We start from the raw sequence: 21,676 nt of genomic DNA, 5'->3' as shown, positions 1-21,676 counted from the left end.
CGTTGACTTCTGGATATTGCCAAACCTACAAGTAAATGTCAGAGAGATTTGAACTGCAGAATTCAATGACAAAATCAGCCAGTGATGAACATTCTCTTGCATAGTCAACTCATCTAACATCCATGGGTTTCACTTGCTGATCTGAGGAATACATTTCCCATTTTATAGTGAGCTGAGTTCCCCAAACTATTTACATATAATGACCAAATAAAATTACTTCATAAATTTTAGTTATACTTTTCCTTTATTAATCTCCTATAATTAACTTATAATGAATTAAGCATTTTAATTCCTAGTCTGAGTTGTGCATTTTTAAATCACATTACACTTATTTTTCATTTCATACATTATAGCTAGTTTTTATACTGCCAAATGTTTTCCTTCAACTCATAAGCTGAATTTAAATATTCACTTTAGTTTCACTCCTTTGCTTTCAAGTTTGGGGACTATTAAAATCCTAAAATAAAGTTTCAGACTAGGACCCAAACAAAACATTTCAATTACATCTGAAATATATATTTATTTGCTTTTTGGTTGCTTTTTACTTATTCATTATTCATCATGAAGGCAAACATTTTTTGACTCTAAAACATCCAATGTGCGGTCTCTACTAAGCTTCACTACCTGTACTTTATATCCACCCCGTGGATAACACTGGGTCATACAATCTGATTATTTTGTTGCAGTCTTTTATCACATAGTGAGGTAATATTGACTATAATGAATGAGCTGCTGAAGAACATAAAATCTATGTTTTCTTGTTTTCATTTAGCCACTCAGATTGAAACATTTATACAACATATTATGCAGAACAAGTCAACACAAAAGTTGCTGAATATCCTCCCATGACACTGTATTTACTCCTTTCTCATTTCTTTTAAGTCCACATTCTTCTACTTTTACACTTTGCACTCATTTCTCAATCTGATACTCCCTGGCTTTCAAACTCACTAACCTTTTTAAAGCACTCCATTATGTATCTCCCTATGACTGAACTCAATATAATCATAATAATATGAGTTATAATACTCATATTAATTCATATTATAATGACACACACTTATAAACCTCTAGGCACTAGTCTAAGTATATTACATAGATAATCTATATAATCTTTAGGACATCCTGTGAGGTAGGGAGGTATATTATCTCCATTTTGAAAAAGGGAAAAACTGAGGCACAGAAAGGTAAAGTATATGTCCACCATTTTCTAGATAGTAGGTGGCCACAGACAGACATCAGAGTCCAGGTCTTAATCACTGCACTCTGATTATTGATGCACAATTACCTGAATGTTTTGGTTTCATGAAGACAGTGTTTTTATTGGTAATTAAAACAAAGGTAGTGTTGCTATATAATTTACTGTCAAACCAAGGTACTTGAGAAGCAAAGAGGAGCAGTATTAGTAATCATGTTGATACAACTGGTGTAAATGGGACTGTTGAGGGCAAAAACTAAATGTGTGCCACTCAATTTATATACAATCACTCAATTCATGTGTAATATCAGGGCTGGTGGAGATTAAAAATTGCCAAGGTGCAACTAACTGATTTTCCATTATATTTTTTATCCCTCCATGTTTGCTCAGTAATTTTTTCAGTGAAATATTAGGTACTGTGTTATTCTGGGTTAAGATCAATAGCTGAGTGAGAGTTATTTCTCATGTATCCTCAATTATATTGATAGATAACCATAGGTTTCTAACCTGTAAGTAATGTCTTCAGGGCTCCAAATTCTCTTACCTTTACTAAATGCAAAAGAGATCTTGTAAGAATAAGCCATATTCTTGTGTTTTTAGAATGTTTCCCTTGAAAAGCCTTGATATGTTTACTACCAGAGCTTTGACAATGTTTCTCTCTTTTGTCTAATCAAGTGAGCCCTGTCTTCTGCTGCTATAGGCCCAGTGTACTGCGTGAAGTCTCCGTGGTAGACGACATCATCGTAGGGCAGGGATACTACTTGAGGCTCAGAGTAAGTAAAGTTTGATAGGCAGCTAATACCCTCTTGAGTAGAACTTTCTCGCCAGAAAGTGACTCTAGCTCACACTCAGAACCTGTGTCCTGTTTTCCTCTTTTTCACGATCTCCATTCACCACCCAGTAGTTCTCTTAACATTGGATTCAGCTTTGCTGGGGTCGTAAACCTATCTCATTTTCCATAATCAGTATCTTGCTTTTATCTGAATCCAGCCTTATATAAATATTAAATATTTAATAATGCCAACATATTCATATTGACTAAATCCTGCTTTAAGTATTTAAATTTCATAAAGTATTTTAATTTTGCAAAAGATCAGAAACAAATAATAAAACCTCAGTCAATATGTCAGTAAGCTGTTGATAAGTGTGTGTGCAATTGAATTTTTTTTGTGTGTGTGTGTGTATATGTGAGTTTGTGGGAGATTTTATTTCTGAATCTTCCCAAACCAGGCCCGGTGATGATTTCTAGAGCCATCATCCTAGAAAAAATTTTCTCTCTTAAACGACTGTAGGATATTCTATCAAATGCTAACATTAGTATTCACCATATTGGTTAAGTCTAACACTTTGGTTAAAGGGAAAAATACATCATAACATTTCCCATCCACCTCCCCTCTCCTGCCAGTATACATGCATACCTACGGGGAAAATAATTGAAGTAGCAAACACTGTCACACTTACCCTTTATGCAGTAATTTGTTTCATGGCATTATTGACAGTTTATTTGTAGATACTCATCATGAGACACAGGTTGAAGAGGAATATGCCAGTGGAGACACATGAATGCTAAGTTATCTCAGGGAACCACACTCAGCTAGAAAAGTCCCTGGAAATGCCCAGAGCCCTCCTACACCTTGCAGAGCTTCTACGAGAGAGCCTCTGCCATTTTAAACCACGAAGATATGTTCTTGCTCTCTTGCTAACTAAATAAAGGGATGCCAAATCTAAAGGGCTATTGAATGATTAGGAATAGTTGATCCTCTGAACTTACTGGTCAGGAAACATAGTTGGCACTAAATATGGCTATTTAATTTATGCATTCCACCTATAACAAGAGTCAATAAAGTCAGCAAACAAAAGTGTCCTTGGAGACTCAGGTTTAAAAGTCATTAAGGAATATTAATATAAAGTTATGGCAATCAACTTCACACAGGCAACAATGTGGACAGTGCCCTTAGGGACAAGAAAATGCAATAGTAACATTAGACACGCTGTGATGGTGCCTAACAATATCAGTCGAATGAGAAAATGTTTGTTTATTCCTCTGTTGTCGAAGGTAATGAAACTGGCATAAGAACCCTTTCTCTACTTTCTTTAAATTAAGTAACTCACAGATATTATGAAAAATATAAAGGTAAGGAAGGAAAAAATGACAGAGGTAACCACTGTAAATTATTTTGGAAGCATAATGTCAGAGGTTTTCCCACTCCAACATAAGCATGTAAGTAAACCTGCAAAAACTGTTGTAGTCTACCATTTTCTTCCAACCTTTCTGTTATGGTTGTCTTTAATTATTAACATATTGAGATTTATAGCAATTTTGAATGACTGAATTTGTATAATTTTAATATTGCTTTGATAATAGGTATCACCAGTTTGGAAACTTAAGTTGTTTACATTTCTTTCTTTCTTTCTTTTTTTTCTGCTGAGTAGGATTCGCCCTGAGCTAAAATCTGTTGCCAATCTTTCTCTTTTTGCTTGAGGAAGATTCGCCCTGAGCTAACATCTGTGCCAATCTCCCTCTATCTTGTATGTGAGTCGCCGCCACAGCATGCTGCTGACGAATGGTGTAGGTCCCTGCCTGGGAACCAAACCTGGGCCACCGAAGCAGATCACACCAAAATTAACCACTAGACCATGGGGCTGGCCCCTATACTTCTTTTTTATAATAAAAAATACTGCTGTAAAGTTTTTATATAAATATCTTGGCATACATGACTGCCTATAAACCAAACCATTCCCAGAGGAGACATTCATAGTTGTAGGTAGAATGTATTTACTTTTTTGTGGTTTTTGATATATATTTCCCAACAGATATATTAAAAATTATATGTGCCCCAATCTGGAAAATAAATCATTGAAATGAATGTGATTGGGTAGTTAATAGATTGTCTTAGAAAAAATCTCATCATCTTTGTACTAGAAAGACTTCTCTGCCACTACACAAAAATAGAGGATCAGTGGGTAGTTCAGTTTATAATTTTGTTTTCCTTAATCTAATGGGACCTCTGTAGAGGGTCCTGGGAAGAACTGTGTCCAATAACGATTAGAAGTGTCAGAGTGAATGAGTGAAAAAACCACCTCCACTACAGCAACAGACTGTTGAGAAGGTGAGCGAGACCTTGAGAAAAAAGCTAGGAATGTGTAGTGAGATATTTAGATACAATTCCAGTAAACATGCCTAAACCTCACTCAATTCTCTTTCTTCTTTTATATATTCTAGCTACTATCACTTTTTTTCATTTTATAAAACACAACCTTTAATTTATCCTCTCAATATTTGCTGAAAACCTATTATATATTCTGTGCACTGTTCAAGGTGGTAATGTTACGGCAGTGAACAAAGAAGACAAAATCACCACTGGGCCTTATATATATATATGTATGTATATATGTATGTATATATGTATGTATATATGTATATATATGTATATATTATATACATGTTACACACATGTTGAGAGAAAGAGGGATTTTTCTTCAGACAACATCAGTCTTCATTCTCTTATGGCTTTCACCTGATTGGATGAGGCCCACCCACATAATGGAGGAGAATCTGCTTTGCTCAAAGTTTACTGATTTAAATGTCAATCTTGTGTAAAAAATACCTTCATAGTAATATCTAGACTAATGTTTGACCAAGTATCTGGGTAGTGTGGCCTTGCCAAGTTAACATATAAAATTAACCATCACAGATATGTTTATATTCACATAGAAAATATGAATGGTATATTGTTAATATAAAATCAATTAGGTTATAACACAAAGTGTTATATATATATATATATATATATGTACCCATACTAGAAATGTATATCAAAAGCTATTAGGTGTGTCTTGGGTTGTCTCTGTGTTGTGACATTTTTTTTTTTTTTTTTTTTTTTTTTTTTGTGAGGAGATCAGCCCTGAGCTAACATCCGCCAATCCTCCTCTTTTTTTCGCTGAGGAAGACGGCCCTGGGCTAACGTCGGTGCCTATCTTCCTCCACTTTATATGGGACGCCGCCACAGCATGGCTTACCAAGCAGTGCGTCGGTGCGCGCCCGGGATCCGAACCAGCGAACCCCGGGCCGCCGCAGCGGAGCGCGCGCACTTAACCGCTTGCGCCACCGGGCCGGCCCTGTGTTGTGACATTTTTGACTTTTAAAATATATTTTTCTTTTGATAATAATATGGATTGTCTTTTAGAATGCTGTCCATACAAGTGCCGTTTATGTCTTTTATTTTACCAAATTTCATTACACAATATATATGTTCAACTTTGAGGCTTTTATGTTTAAATCCCCATTATGTCTAAGACATTCAATTCCCGTATGACACTGCACTAAGACACTTCTAGCTTTCCAGTTACTTCTTCCTGAGTCTATAACAGTGATCCTTTCTTCTAAAGTTGCTTATAAATAATTCTGTGTAAAATGGCCCCCAGTCAATGCTGTCACTGCCACATAAATGGAAATACCACATTCCCCGATCCTCCAGGAATACTCTTTTAAGGATTTTTGTGGGTAATATTTTACAATAACATACTGGAAACCATTCATACAACAAACTAATTGGGCTCTTTAGGGATATATCTGTTTCTGTTAATAATGAAAAGAAAATCATAACTATGGACATTTATTGCAGAAATAACTAAAAGCAACCTGTGGAATCACAATAGTATGTAAAATAACGGTGTCCCTATTTTCTAATGTTAATTTTTCACTCTCAGAAACACTAAGAAAGTGAATGCGTCACAGTGATTACCTGGGTAAAAAATACAAAAAGAAAACCTGTCTTATGATTTTTATGTGGCCAACTGCAAATGCCTGTACTATATGACCATCATTAACAACAGTGTCTGTAGAAGACTGTCTGCTGTCTGACGGCAGCAGTGATGGTCATCCTTGTGACTTTAGATTTCTCCTTGAATGCTGTGAATCTTATCTTATTGATCACTTTTTCTTAAATGTATATTCTATACTAAAAATCATATGATTTGAATTATGATTCATGAAGCATGTAGAGGTTGCTGTTGTAATATTTATTACCTTGTATGTGTATGTCTATCCTATCCGTACCTCATTAAGACAACTATAATATTAAAGATTGTTTTCTCTTCTTTTGCCCACACGATTATATTTTCCAGGACTTAATCAGTTGAGCCCTTATTTGTATCAACTTTCAAACAAGGAAGATGTGTATAAAAATAAAGATTTCAATATTAGTTTCTTCTTGTAAATCCACATTGAAGCCAATTCTTTATATCCTGAGAAATAAACATGTGAAACAGGAATCTGATAACATAATCAAAAGAATGGCAATTCAGTGAAAGCAGTAAACATTTCCTAAAATTTTGTATTAGTTTTCTATTCCTGCATAACAAATTGCCACAAAGTTAGTGGCTTGAAACAACGTACACTTATTATCTCAAGTTTCTGTGAGTCAAGAGGCCTGGCATGGCTTTGTTGGGTCTTCTGCTTCGGACCTTCAATCAAGGTGTGAGCTGTGTTGTGTTTTCATCTGGAGGCTTGACTGGGAAAAGATTTGCTTCCAAGTTCACTCAGGTGGTTGTCAGAAGTCATTTTCTCATACTTGCAGGACTGAATCTTTGCTGCATATGGTATATCTATTTATTTAGATCTTTAAAAATTTTTTAACAGTGTTTGATGGGTTGCATTATTAAGGTCTTGTACACCTTTTGATGGATTTTTCCTTAAGTATTTAATATTATTTGATGTTATATATTTATTTAACTTTCTGATTATTGATTTTTTATTGACCTTATATCCTGTAAATTTGTTAAAATAGTTATAGTTGCTTTTATTGGGTAGCTACTGTAGCTAAATATTTTTTATATAATTTTATTTATTTATTTTTCCCCCAAAGCCTCAGTAGATAGTTGTATGTTATAGCTGCACATCCTTCTAGTTGCTGTACCTGGGACGCGGCCTCAGCATGACAGGGGAAGCGGTGCGTCGGTGCACGCCCAGGATCCGAACCTGGGCCACCAGTAGCGGAGCGCGCACATTTAACCTCTAAGCCACGGGGCCGGCCCTGTAGCTAAATTTTTTTTAGAATTTTCTATATAGACAGTCACGCTGTCTGTGATGAAATATGAACAAAGACAATATTGTTTCTTCCTTTGCAACCTGGATGCTTTATTTCTTCCGTTATTACATTGGTTAGAACCTCCAGTACAATATTGAATAGAAGTGGTGAAATGAAAAATCCAAAGCTTTGTACTGATCTTAAGGGGAAAATTTCAGTAATTCACAGTTGAATATGATGTAAATTGTATGTTGTTCATAGATTCCCCTTTTCAAGTCAAAGAAATTCTCTTCTATCCTTAGTTTTCTGATAGTTTTTATCAGACATATATGTTGGATTTTAATAAATGATTTTTCTGCATATATTGAAGTTATCAAAAAAATTTTCTAATGTTTTAGTCGTTTAATAGGAAGAATTACATTGATTTTCTAATGTTAAACCAACTTTGTGCTCCTGGGATAAATCAAATATGATCATGTCTTATTATCCTGTTTATGTATTTTGGAAGCAATTTTATAAAATTTTGTTAAGAATTTTTTCATTTGTATTTATGAAGACTATTTGATATGTAGATTTTTTCTTCTAGTTTTTATTTGTTTTAGTGTCAGGATAATGATGGTATCAAAAAGTAAGTAGGCAATTATTCTTTTATTTTCAGTTTTCTCCAAGAATTTGTGTAGAATTTTTATTATTTGTTTCTTACAACATGATGACAATCCCCAGTGAAGTTATCTGACCATATGTGATTTTATTGGGAGGATTTTAACTGTAAATTATTTTTCTTTTATAGATATAGGACTATTTGGTTCATCTATTTCTTTTCAAGTTTGCTTTGATAGTTTGTCTCTTTGCAGAATTTGTCTTTCATTCAAGCTGTCAAATTTAAACATAAAACTATTCCTAATGTCCTTTTAATATCTGTACAACTTGTCACTACTTAAATTGCCACTTTCATTTAATTATTAAGTAGGATCTTTTCTCTTTTATGTTTCTTCATTATTCTACATGTTTTAACTTGGGAATTTAAGCCATTTAATTTTAAAATAATTACTCTCAGGAAGGGCATACTATTGCCATTTAGGCCATTATTTTCTGTATATTTTGAAGCTATTTGGCCCTCTTTTCCTCTCTTACTGCCTTTCGTGGAGTTTTTGTAATGACATGCTTTGATTCCTATCTTATTTCCTTTTGTGAATGTTCTGTAGATATTTTCTTTATGGTTACCATGGGGATTATGTAAAACATCTTATAGTTATAAACCTATTTTAAATGATAACAACCTAACTTCAATCACATTCAAAAACTCTAGTCCTTTATATCTCCACCCTCCATTTTATGTTACTGATGTAAGAATATATCAATATATCTTTCTATATTGTGTATTCATTTACACATACTTATAGTTATTTTTACTCTTTTGTGTTTTAAATTCTACACTAAAGTTAAAAGTAATTCATGCACCAGCATTACCATACTACAAGATTCCATATTTATCTACATATTTAACTTTACCAGAGACCTTTACAATTTTGAAGAGTTTCATGTTGCTGTCTAGAGTTCTTTCATTTTAACTTGAAAGAGTCCCATTAGCATTTCTTGTAGGACAGATAAAGTGGTGATGAATTCCCTCAGTTTATGCTCATCTGGGAAAGTCTTAATTTCCCCTTCATTTTTGAAGGACAGTTTTGTTGGATATAATATCTTGGTTGCCAGTGTTTTCTTTGAGCACTTTGAATATAGTACCCCAATTCCTTCTGGCCTGCAAGGTTTCTGCAGAGAAATCCCCTAGCAATTTGATAAGAGCTCTCTTATATCTGACAAATTGTTTTCTCTTGCTGCTTTCAAGATTCTCTATCTGTAACCTCTGACAGTTTGTTTATAATGTCTCTCAGTGTGGGTTTCTTTGGACTTATCCAAGGTGGAATTCTTTGAGCTTCTAGAATTTGTGTGTCAGTTTCTTTCCTCAGATTAGGAAAGTTTTCAGTCATTATTTCTTCAGATTGGGTCTCTGCCCTTTTATTGCTCTCTTTTCCTCTGGAACTCTCATAATGTGTGTATTGGTCCACTTGATGGCATCTCATAAGTCCTTTAGGCTCTCTTCACTTTTCTTCACTTTTTTTCTTTTTTGCTCCTTGACTCAATTACTTCAAATGACCTGCTCGTTGATCTTTCTTCTGCTTGATCAAGACTACTATTTAACCCCTCTAGATAAATTTCTCAAATCAGTTATCATATTATTCAGCTCCAGAATTTCTCTTTGGCTCTTTTTTTTAAAAATAGTTTCTATCTTTTTGTTGATATTCTCATATTATTCATGCATCTTTTTCCTGATTTCATTTAGTTGTCTATCTGTGTTCTCATTGAGCATCTTTAAGACTACTACTTTGAATTCTTTGTTAAGTAATTCATAGATTGTTTCCTTAGGGTCACTTGTTGCAGAGTTAATTTGGTCTTTATCTGGGCCATGGCTCCCTGTTTCTTTGTATTCCTTGCGCTCTTTTTTGAAATTTGGGTATTTGACAAAACAGCCACTTCTCTCAATCTTTATGAACTAGCTTTGTACAGGGCAAGAACTTCACCAATCAACCTGGCTACAGATTCTGAGGGTCTCTCAAATCTTTTCTGTGGATGTATCTTCTCTGGGCTTATAATTTCCCAGTTAAAGAGGTTTGCCTCTGTTTCTCCTCCAGAGGCCATAATCTCTTGCTCCTGCTGATGTCTGTCAACGTTACTGCAGTCTCTCTGGTGCTGTAACAAGCCACAGAACCTACCCTTGTTTTTAGCAGCCCCAAATCAGGCATCCAAAATATACCACTCTTTCTGTCAGTACTGCAAATCAAGTGAGACAGAGATCTGTTCATTGGGTAGATCCCCAGATGCCAGGACATTGGATTCACATTTCACTTATCTGTTTACCTCTCAAAAGAGAAACTGTGAGTTGAGAGTTTCTCCCGATTGCACCACTCAATGCCAAGAATGGGGAAGGACTACGGCATGCAAAATGCCATGAACTTTCTTCCCAATTTAATGTAGCTCTTCTTGGCTTTGCAATTTCTGGGGTGCTGCTGACTCTTAAATCATTTCTGGAGTTCTCACATTGATAGATTGGTCTGTATAATGTTGTTCAGTGGTGTCTTCATGGGGGAACAAGGGCTTGGGACTTCCTATTCCACTGTCTTGCCGACATCAGTACTTTACTTAATTTCTTTTTAGCTTGTGTAAGATGAGAGAGTGATAGGTGAGGAAAGATTTTTATTTTTTAGAAAGATGTTCTCATGTCCTTTTAATGAGAGAGTTTTCTCTGGTTAAGTTTCATTTGAAAGGAAAAAAGGGGTGTGACTTGTATATTGTGGGTTCCCAGAGTAAAATTCAAAGGGCTATGAGAAAGTTAACCTGACTGGGCTATAGACTAATAAGAATAAAAATGAGGTCAAGATTTTCGGGAGAATTTTTAAGTTATTTCTTTTTACTCAGAAATTGATCAAATTCACCACAAGCTTACTTGTGTGCAAGAAATGCAATCCTTTTGACTGTGTCATTGAAAGCTTGTTTCACTTGCTTGTTTCTCAAGGTATAAATGAAAGGGTTCAACACAGGCGCAACAGAGGGAGTGAGCACAGATACCACTTTATTGATGTCCACTCCCTCTTTGGCAGAAGGTTTAACGTAGATGAAAATGCAGCTGCCGTAAGTGATGGAAACAAAAATCATGTGATAAGAACAAGTGAAAAAAGCTTTTTTTCTTTGTTGAGCAGAGGGGAATCTTAGAATTGTCCTGACGATATACATGTAGGAAAGAATCACACCTATTAGTGTGATAATGAATGTCAACACTGCACAAATAATAACAGTCTGCTCTATAAACCACGTATCTGAGCATTAGATCTTAAGAAGGGGAGCTGCATCACAGCCAAAAGGATCAATGGTATTGGAGTCACAGAATTCCAGCTGGAAGCCCATACAAAGTGGTATGATGATGATCATCAACCCAGAGATCCAGCAGCAGAGGACAAGACTGGTACAGATTCTGTTGTTCATGATGGTCATGTAATGCAGAGGTTTGCAGATGGCCACGTAGCGGTCATAGGACATTGTTGCCAGGAGAAAACACTCTGTGGCCACAAAGAGTCCAATAAAAAATATTTGACTCCAACAGGCATTATAAGTAATAGTATTGTCCCCAGTTGATAAGCTGTACAAGAATCTGGGAATATAGACTGTTGTGAAGGAGATTTCTAAGATGGAGAAATTTCTAAGGAAAAAATACATAAGTGTTTTAAGATGAGAATCCATCAAGGTAAGAATGATAATGGTCAGATTTCCAGTTATGCTCAGAATGTATGTGAGAAATAAAAAGATAAAAACCAGAACTTGCAGCTTTGAATCCTCTGTAAGTCCCAACAAGATGAATGTTGTTATTGCTGTGTGATTTCTCATTATTACCTTCGATGTTTTGTGCAATCTGCATGCAATCAGGGAGAAAGAGTCTGAGCTCTCTTCAGTGATCAAAAGGAACATAACACCCCAGAAGAACAAACACCAGATTATTCCCTCCTGCTTTTTATTGTGCATGCCATGACTTTTGAAACCTCAGTTACAAAGATCTCCCCTGAAAAGGTCTTTGAGCTCCATGTACTTCCATGTACTCTGCCTGTAGGAATCCTAATCATCTCTGAAAATTTGTGTTTTCTGCTCTGCACTAACATCCTTAAAAAATTTAAGAAAAAAATTACATTTCAAAAAATCAGAACATGAATCTTGCTATTTCATCTGTCTCCCTTTGTATTAGAAACACTTCATCTTCAAACTTTTCTCTAGTGTTTAACATACACACACACACATAATTTTGTTGTACAACCAGTTTTCTACAATTTATGGACTAAGTATAAGACATCAACTACTTTTCTCTTGTTTCATTCAACTTAGCTTATATATAAAATTCATCTAACTAGGCAGTTTTCACAGTCAAATTTAAATAAAAGTTTAAAAGATGAATTATATTATTCTTGTAACTATGTTTTACTCCTCTCTACTTTTTATGATGTCCATAGACATTTTACCTACATATTTACCTATATTGATTGTCCAGGTAACTGAATTGTGACTGATTTTTCCACTAATAAATTAATACCATCACTGCCCAAATAATTAATGTGACTTATTTTTTTAATTTTATTTATTTTCCCCCCCAAAGCCCTAGTAGATAGTTGTATGTCATAGCTGCACATCCTTCTAGTTGCTGTATGTGGGACGCAGCCTCAGCATGGCCGGAGAAGCAGTACGTCGGTGCGCGCCGGGGATCCGAACCCAGGCCACCAGCAGCGGAGCGCCCGCACTTAACCGCTAAGCCAAGGGGCTGGCCCTAGTGTGACTTTTAATGCCAAAGCCAAAGATTATACTCATATCCTATGGAGGAGATGTATATGATGGGAGATTATATGCATTTATTTCCTATGAAATACATACGTATATGTACATAATCTCCTATGACAGGAGATTAAATATCATATACAAATATGATCATATTATTGTATTATTATTTATAGAATTACTATATTTAAGTGCTTCTTGTCTTGATTCCTTTGTCGCATTTCTGAACATAGAACTTTTTTAAAGCATATTCATTTATTGCTTTTCTTTGATATCATCTTCTCTGTTTCTCTCTTCATTTATGACAACTGCTCTTAGAATCTTCATGCATTTTTTTTTATATGTACATCACAAATATTGGTACAAGTCTGTATGCTGTTCTGGTTTTTCTCTCTACTCTGTGCTCCTGTCCCTTTCATTGACTTTCTCAGGGCCAGTGGCCTTCTATATCATAATATTTAGATGATTAGATTTCCTATGAATTCTAGCACTTTATATGCAGATAAAAACAAGCATTTTAATTTGAATATCCAATAGGCACTTAAAAGTAATATGAAAATTGAATGCCATCACTGACTACTCAACAAACAATTGTCTTCCTCCTTCATTGCCCCCCTCTTCCTTGCTCATATAACCATGGAAAACCTATTACTCCTTCATATTATACATTTACTTGAATGACCCTATAATTCTCTCAATTGTTGAACCAGAAAATCAGGATCTCATCCAGAATCTTTTCTTTTTCAACTGTATTTTTTAGTCAGTTACCATTTCTTTTTGATTCTACCTCAATATTACTTTATGAGTCAGTCCATCTTTTTCATTCCACGTAATAATCTCTCAGCTGGATTAAAAAATCTATTCCAAATTGATGTTCATAACTTTCTATGGTACATTGCAAACTACTTTCCACACTGCATCTAGAATAAGTTCTGATACACCACCCCAAATTCTAGAGTAGGTCAGGTACACCTGCAATATGCCATCTGCCTCCATTTTGGCATCTAGAGATTAGGGCTTATTGATTATTTGTGGATCTGCCTCCCCATATATAAGATTATTGAGATCAGAGTTTTATTCTTTACTGTAGAATACCAAGGGGATAATTAACTTTACCATATCCTCAGAGCCAGATTAAGAGTGTCTTGAAGGTGATAGGAAATATTCACTTAAGAATAAGAAGAATTTAGATAGGTTGTATATTATGAAATACTATGTTAAGAGTTATAATTTTATGCTTTGTATTATTTAAAATATTATGTTTTCCTTAAACTGAAGAAATTTAAAAGACACAAAAATGACTGAGAGTAGTATCTCTCAATTGTGAGGAAATTGTAAAGAAAGCTATTCTTGACAATACCAGAATATGATTATTATGTTTCTCAAAAAAAGGCACGTACTCAATGCCAGGTTAACATATGTTGTTCTCACCTATAGTCTGAACCTATTCTCTCAAGACCATATGCCATCCCTTAAATTTATTTCTTGTCATATTCTTTGTTAATCTCAAGAAAAGGCTTTGCATTGTTTAAATAGTACTCATTCTATGTTTAACATAAATTAAAAAAAAAAAATCTAGTTCTGTTCAGAAGTATGTCTAGAATGTAGCCCAATTTTAGGTTTAGAATTATTGACATATCCTGTGTTAGATCTTGACTCTGATAAATATTTCATTGGTGTAAGCATTTGATGGTGCCAGCAGTACATTTTGTCATAGAAGTAGTCATTTTAAAGACAGTTTCATGCTGCTAGGAGAGAGTTATCATATAGAAAGCTTACATTATTTTCATTAATGGAAAAAGTAAAATTGTTTTCTTTCATGATCTTTCTCTAAATCTGGCAATTTGACTTCACTTCTTAAATTGTCATCCCCCAAATTACTACTTAATATCTCCATTGGCTATGCAGACATAACTCTTATATTTTAGAAGAGAGTATCATCACTAATATATTATCTATGTTCCAGAGAAAGGAAACTAAGTGACACGAGTGACATCAAAATACTTACTCTTATAACAACCATTCAGACTTGAGTTGCAGTTTTGACCACAAAATTCCTTACAGGGACTCAAAATTAAACAAGAACATGCTAATCGTGGCATGGATGTTCTTTGCATTCATGTTTCTTCTCCTGAACCACACTTGCACTCATAAATAGCTCTGGGAATAAAGGTACAGAGATATGCTGTTATTCATGTCCCTTGTCAACTCAGATGTTGTTTTTCATTATAGAATCTGTTCAACTTAAAAACTGCTACTATAGGTTTTCAAAAAGCTAAATGAGAAGAAAGACTAGTGATCAAGTAGAGGAAAGCAAGAAAGTCTCTTTGGTTCTTAAAGAATTGATCTGACCCTACATTCTGAAGGGAGATCAGTTTTATTTTAGCACAAGTTTCATATTAAGAAGACTGAAGGGATTTTTATCTACTTAATCTACAACAGATATACTGATATCAACCAAAATAAACAAATGAAACTGTCTTTGGTGACTATGATTCAAAGCTATTCATTAATTTGACATATAATTAACGTTGACAATAGAACAAAGCAATAGGGACGCTGTCCTAGGAGACTGGAAGATACAGCAATAATACACCCTAAGGTAAACATGGCATCATCAGACTTTTAACTTGTTTTGCCAAAAATGTTGTCTTATTTAAATTTATAAGTAATAGATTTCAAATTGGAAAAAATAACTTTTCAGAGGTTTATCAGTCATTAACTCTTCATTATGAATTGAACTGTTCATGAGTTTTCCCATTTTTAAAAATTGGAATGCTGGCTTTGTCCTTATCATTTTTTTTTTTTTTTTTTTTTTTTTTTTTTTTTGGTGAGGGAGGTCAGCTCTGAGCTAACATCCATGCTAATCCTCCTCTTTTTGCTGAGGAAGACCAGCTCTGAGCTAACATCTATTGCCAATCCTCCTCCTTTTTTTTTTCCTTCCCCAAATCCCCAGTAGATAGTTGCATGTCATAGTTGCACATCCTTCTAGCTGCTGTATGTGTTTTAGTGGAGATTTGTACGTATATGACCATGTTTTTTTTTCAGGAATCCACATTCATAGAAAGCTCTGGGGACACAGAGATCTTCCAAATCTTTTATTCTAACATCTTGGCTCTAGATAGTATTTCGCATTGCAAAGTTAGTAAATAACTTCTTTACCTCCAGTAGTTGAAGGGGAATTAAAGACTGACCCAGAGGTAAGGGTGTATCAAAAACTGGTTATGGAAGAGTTGATGGCCTGATCTTTTCTGGATATGGAGACAGAGTGTCCTGTAAATTTTAAACTAACAATGACATTTATTGCTTTTGCTGAATATGTTATAGGTGCATAAGGATCAAGTGAAGGATAAACAAAAGCGTCCCTTGTGTTTACTGTATAAAAGTCAGTAATGAATCTTCTGCTAATGTATTTTGACATACAAAAAAATACACGTAGCAGTAGGACAGTTTCCTTAGAGACATAGAAGCATAACAATAGCATTAAACACATAATAGAAACACAACAAGGATGTTAAAACAGAGCAAATGCCTGGCTTCTTTTCTAAGGCAAATGGATATAAGAATTTGGTTTTTAACTTTTATTTTAATTTTTCACATTAAAAATTTAAGATATTGTATGAAGGAACATGCGTATATACAAGTACACTTCTTAACTTCTCATCACATTAAATTTTCATTAATGGAACATGTACATATAACTAGCAACAAAATCAAGGAACAGAACATTACCATCACCTAAAAGATTTCCCTGGTGCTTGCTTCGTCGTATGGTTATGAAATATCCACCCGCTCATTCTCCCCAACCCCTGCCAGGAACATCACTGCCCTGATTTGTAATAATATGGATTAGTTATTCATATTTTCATACTTTATACTAGTGAAGTCATATAGCATGAAATATTTTATGTCTGACTCTTTTCACTCATTAATAAGTTAGTGAGATTCCTTCCATACTATTGCACGTAATTCACTGTAAGATTATAAGATTACTCATTTCTATTGTTTTATAATATTTTTCAGGTAAATTAACTATACTTTCTTTCTCCATACTGCTGTTCTTCTGCCTTTTTATAGTTTCTGGTTTTATGATAATTCGAATAATGTCTCTACTATCATTCTAGCACACACTATTTTTTTCTCTCCTTGATTTTGGTATGGTGAATTTCCTTCTTTTTTTAATTAAAAGTTTCATTTTGAGGTAACTATAGATTTACATGCAGGTGTAATAAATAATGCAGAAAGAACTCATGTATCTTTTACCCATTTTCCTCCAATGGTAATATCTTATAAGACTGTAGTACAATCTCACAATCAAGATATTGACAATCACACAGAGTACAGATAAGTTTCATTACCGAAAGGATCCCTCATTTTGCTATTTTTTAGCCAAACCAACCTCCATTTCCCCCACTCATCCCATGACTGGAATTCACTAATTTGTTCTCCATTTCTGTAGTTTTGTAATTTCAATATTGTATAAAGAAATCATAGAGTATATGACTTTTGAGATTGGCTTTTTCTACTTGGACAAAGTACTCCTGGAGAGTCATCAAAGTAGTTGTCTGTATCAGTAGTTTGTTTCTTTATATTACTTTATAAAAAACAAAAATTGGCAACAACCCAGATGTTCTTTAATATAAATAGTGTGTTTCTTTATATTTCTAAGCAGTATTCTATGGTATGGATGTGTAATAGTTTGATTAACCATTTATTTTTTGAAGGACATCTGGGTTGTTGCCAATTTTTGGTTATTATAAAGTTGCTGTGAATATTTATGAACAAGTTTTATCTGGGATAAATGCCTAAGAGTAGCACAATCAGTAGGTAGTATGGTAGCATGTTCCTTCTCTTAAGAATTACCTGCAGGGTATCAACGGATTTGGTGAATCTGAGAGTACTAGAGGTGAAGATAAGTAAAGCTAAGAATTTTACTCTTTGAACAAATCTATATGTTATGCCTTATATAGTGCTAAATAGTCTTGTACTAAATTCTACTGTAATTTGCATAGTAATACAATCGCTATTTTCCTTTACATTCAAAGAGAATATCAGATTAATTTCCAAACCGGAGAACAAGAATTTATCTGTAACTAGTGCAAATTTTGTGTTAAATAGATCTAGTTGGCTATTCCTCACTCATTAGCAATCAACACTTCAGAGCATCTACTTATTTTTATAAAAAAGGCAAAAATAAACCATGTGTAGATAAACATAATCAGCCAATACATATCTTCCAATCTGAACCTTTTTGAGTAACAAAGTTTTCAAGTAGTCTATATAAAGACACTAGTTGGGTATTCACTATTTTGCTGTTCATACAGCAAAGCAACTACTTTAAACCACTAATCAAATAAATAGAAGTACAGTGTATATAACAAATATGAGTTATTGTCTATTTTGTGTCATAAAGTACATCATAAATGATTAATATTTTATCAAAGAGGGAAAATCAGTGTCAACTTTAAATCATCTTAATAAATTATCTGACTTTGATATACATAATATGCAATTTCATTTTAATTTTGAAACTGAAAGTTCCAATATCTACTTTAAATACCTAGGAAACAGATTTCTTTTTATGTTAGATAAGATATGACCTAAGGATTAGCAAATGCACTCTCTTTAAAAAACAGTTCAATTTTCCAGCAGAATTGAATAAAAGCTAGTCTCAAATAATTTTCATCTTGGGTGGTCTCTTCAGCTTAAGGTGGTTTTGTCCAAAGATGAAAGGCTACTTTTACATGGGTGCCTGGCCGGCTGCTCTTGTGATGACTCAGCCAAACAGTACTTGAGAGGTACTATTGAAACTTCAGGGACAATGCTTTACATTTATGGCACATGAAAGACTAGCCAAATGATGCGCTGATCATGCAGATGGCCTTACCTAGAATGCAGTAGCCATAGGGAGTATATTCTTGTGCTTGATTTTGAATTGCACATGCACAATTTTGGGAATAGTAAACACGTCTATTTTTTTGAGGGGAGGTTGAGATGAGATTCAATATTTAAAGGAATTGGAGGGCTGAACAAAATTTCCTGCTAAACAGCAAAGCAAGTGAATTCCCTACTTGTTATAAAACAGCGTTGTGGCTCTAACTTTAGTTGTTAGTGTGAGATCTAGGTGGACAGAATAGACAGGCTTCCCAAATTTCTCATCCTTTCAAAATCTGTTTTGAAGTACATACAGAGACAAAGGGGAAATCTCAGAGGAATGGACTAATTGAATTTTTTTAGCTGGTGAACAAGTTTAAGAGTTACTCCATGGAGACAACTTGGTAGATGAAAATGTAGCTGCATAGCGACCCACCTCTCATTATTTCTACCCAAATGATGCAAAATCGTAAAGATGGAAAAGTAAATTCCACAACAGAGGTGGGCAAACTTTTTCTGTAGAAGGCCAGATAGTAAACATTTTCGGCTCTTTGGGCCATGAGGTCTCTGTGAAACCACTCAACTCTGCCGTTAAGAACAGCCACAAGCAATATGTAAATGAGTGAGAGTGGACATGTTGCAATAAAACTTTATTTATAAGAATGAGTGGTGGATGGATTTTGCTCTCAGGTCTTAGTTTTCTGACTCTTGCTCTAGAATATGGTCCTTCCTCCTAAGGTTCTCCTAGGTGGCTTTCCCAATGTTCAGCTGGAAGCCTGTGCTTTGAAGGGATATTAACAAGGTCTCTTCACTTTGGCTGGCCCCAAACTCCAAGCCCACAGACTGCTTGGCCTCTAGTACCTCTGTTGAACTCTGAGCCTTATCACTGGTAAACCTGGAGTACACTTGCCCCGCATGTGTTCAGTCAATCCTTGAGCCAAGGATTCATGGGGAACTTCTGCCGAGATCCCAGCACAACTGTAGCCCTGAACTGAGGACACTAACGACTTCAGCTGAGCTGATCTTTGCCAACTCAACTCAGAGAGATAATCATGTTGAGCTTAATTTCTAGCTCATGGTGTGGACTGAGCTAATGCTAACTGTGGACTCATTTACTGGATTTCCCTTTTCTAGAGAGTTACAGTTTTGAGGTGCTTATTGTCAAAAGTGTCTTCATGTACTTAATTCAATTTTATGATTATTTAAGGCAGAAAACATGGGCTCAAACTAATTACTCTGATGGAGCTGGAAGCAAAATCTTCTGGTTACTTTTAATCCTGTTTCCTTTTTTGTTTGTGCACATGTGTATGAGTGCTTGCATGCGATTGATACACAGCTGTGGTCTAAAATTTTCTCCTGTTTCTTGAAGCAAATCTTCTAGATATTCTGGCTTGCTTCTATCTTTTGTATATAATATGTGTTTCTAGATTTGGGTATTTTTTTTTCAGTTGGTTACAATGTGTTTTGATTTTACTTGATGTGCTTATTTTGAGTTCTCTTATTTTAAACTTTCTCTTATTAATACCTCAAAACAAAGATGAAATATGTCTTCCCATATTTCAAATGTTTCTTTCTGCATATTTACATATGTAAATTAAAGGAATGTAGCAAAACTATTGTTCTAAAAATTTCCCAGGAATCATAGAAACTATATCTAACATGTCATACAATTTCTTTTTGGATAATATTAGAAAAGCTTCGCGAGAGATGACGGAAGATTTTGTTTCCTGGAAACAAATTTTCATGTTGTTTTTATGATAGGAACAATTTTGATTGAGATTAAAGAAAGAAAGAAATGACTTTTTCCAAGTAGGTTCACAAATCAAGATCTGAAGCACTATGAGAAGGTTAACCTGACTGAACTAGTTAGGAAATCCAGAAAAAAATATTAAGGGATGAATCAATCATTTTCATTTGATTATTCAAATTCAGTGCACTCTTGTGTAAGAAAAATGCAATTTTTTTGATTGTGTCATTGAAAGCTTGTTTCACTTGATTGTTCCTCAAGGTGTAAATGAAGGGGTTCAACAAAGGGGCAACAGATGTAGTGAGCACAGATACCCCTTTGTTAATGTCCACCTCTTCTTTGGCTGAAGGCTTGATGTAGATGAAAATACAGCTGCCATAGGTGATGGAAACCACAATCATGTGAGAAGAACAGGTGGAAAAAGCTTTTTTCCTTTGTGAAGCAGAAGGGAATCTTAGAATTGTCCTGATGATATATATGTATGAAAGAATGACACCTACCAGTGTAATAATGAATGTCAGTACTGCACAGATTATAACCATCTGCTCTATGAACCATGTATCTGAATATGAAATCTTAAAAAGGGGAGCTGCATCACAGCCAAAATGATCAATGGTACTGGAGTCGCAGAACTCCAAATGGAGGCCCATACCAAGTGGTGTGATGATGATCATCAACCCAGAGATCCAGCAGCAGAGGTTGAGGATGGTACAGACTTCATTGTTCATGATGGTGGTGTAATGCAGGGGTTTGCAGATGGCCACATAGCAGTCATAGGACATGGCTGCCAGGAGAAAAAATTCTGTGGCCCCAAAAAGTCCAATGAAAAATATTTGACTGGCACAGGCATTATAAGTAATGCTATTGTCCCCAGTTGATAAACTGTACAGAAATCTGGGAATACAGACCGTTGTGAAGGTGATTTCTAAGATGGAGAAGTTTTGAAGAAAAAAATACATAGGTGTTTTGAGATGAGAATCCGTGAGTGTAAGAATGATAATGGTCAGATTTCCGGTAATGCTCAGCACATAGGTGAGAAATAAGAATATAAAAATTAGGACTTGCAGCTGTGGGTCCTCTGTAAGTCCCAACAAGATGAATGTTGTTATTGCTGTGTGATTTCTCATTACTACCTTTGATGTTTTAGGCAGTATACAGGTAAAAAGTCAAAGAGGCATTATCTAAACAGAAGAAAGGCAATAATAAGACACAAATCAATCAAATGGAAAACAGAAAAACAATAGAGAAGATTAGTGGAATCAAAAGCTAATTCTTACAGAGGACAAGTAACATTGATAAAAATGTTGTGAGACTGACCTGGGAAAAAAAGAGAAAGATGAAACTCAACAGGAATGAGAAATATGACATCATTACAGATTTCACAGACATTAAAAAGATAAAAATGAAATATTTTAAAGAGCTTTGCAAAGTAGATTTGGCAACTTAAGTCAAATTAAC

The 21,676-nt window shown here is 34.7% G+C and overlaps 1 protein-coding gene and 1 pseudogene across 1 annotated transcript; both read right to left on the bottom strand.

The window, feature by feature from the left end:
* Positions 1–10,725: 10,725 nt before the first annotated feature.
* LOC131415663 (olfactory receptor 6C2-like) lies at positions 10,726–11,664 on the bottom strand (annotated as a pseudogene).
* An 8,305-nt stretch (positions 11,665–19,969) lies between these two features.
* Positions 19,970–21,345, bottom strand: LOC131416529 (olfactory receptor 6C2-like). Its single transcript, XM_058559207.1, has 2 exons — positions 20,426–21,345; positions 19,970–20,060 (listed from the first exon to the last, which is right to left on the bottom strand). The coding sequence occupies exons 1-2, from the start codon at positions 21,343–21,345 to the stop codon at positions 19,970–19,972; spliced, it is 1,011 nt and encodes a 336-aa protein (XP_058415190.1).
* Positions 21,346–21,676: the final 331 nt, after the last annotated feature.

Source organism: Diceros bicornis, chromosome 17, assembly GCF_020826845.1.
Source record: "Diceros bicornis minor isolate mBicDic1 chromosome 17, mDicBic1.mat.cur, whole genome shotgun sequence".
In the NCBI taxonomy this organism is placed as follows: Eukaryota; Metazoa; Chordata; class Mammalia; order Perissodactyla; family Rhinocerotidae; genus Diceros; species Diceros bicornis.
Note: the sequence above shows the minus strand (reverse complement) of the source record. Positions and strands in the feature narration are given on the sequence as shown.

Bases quoted from the DNA above. Each gene is read 5' to 3' on its own strand.
- LOC131416529 (XM_058559207.1), bottom strand. From the start codon at position 21,345: ATGAGAAATCACACAGCAATAACAACATTCATCTTGTTGGGACTTACA. The intron at 20,061-20,425 runs ATTTTTCTTACA...CCTTTAATTTAC, and splicing joins GACACAATCAAAAAAATTGC to ATATGTAAATATGCAGAAAG.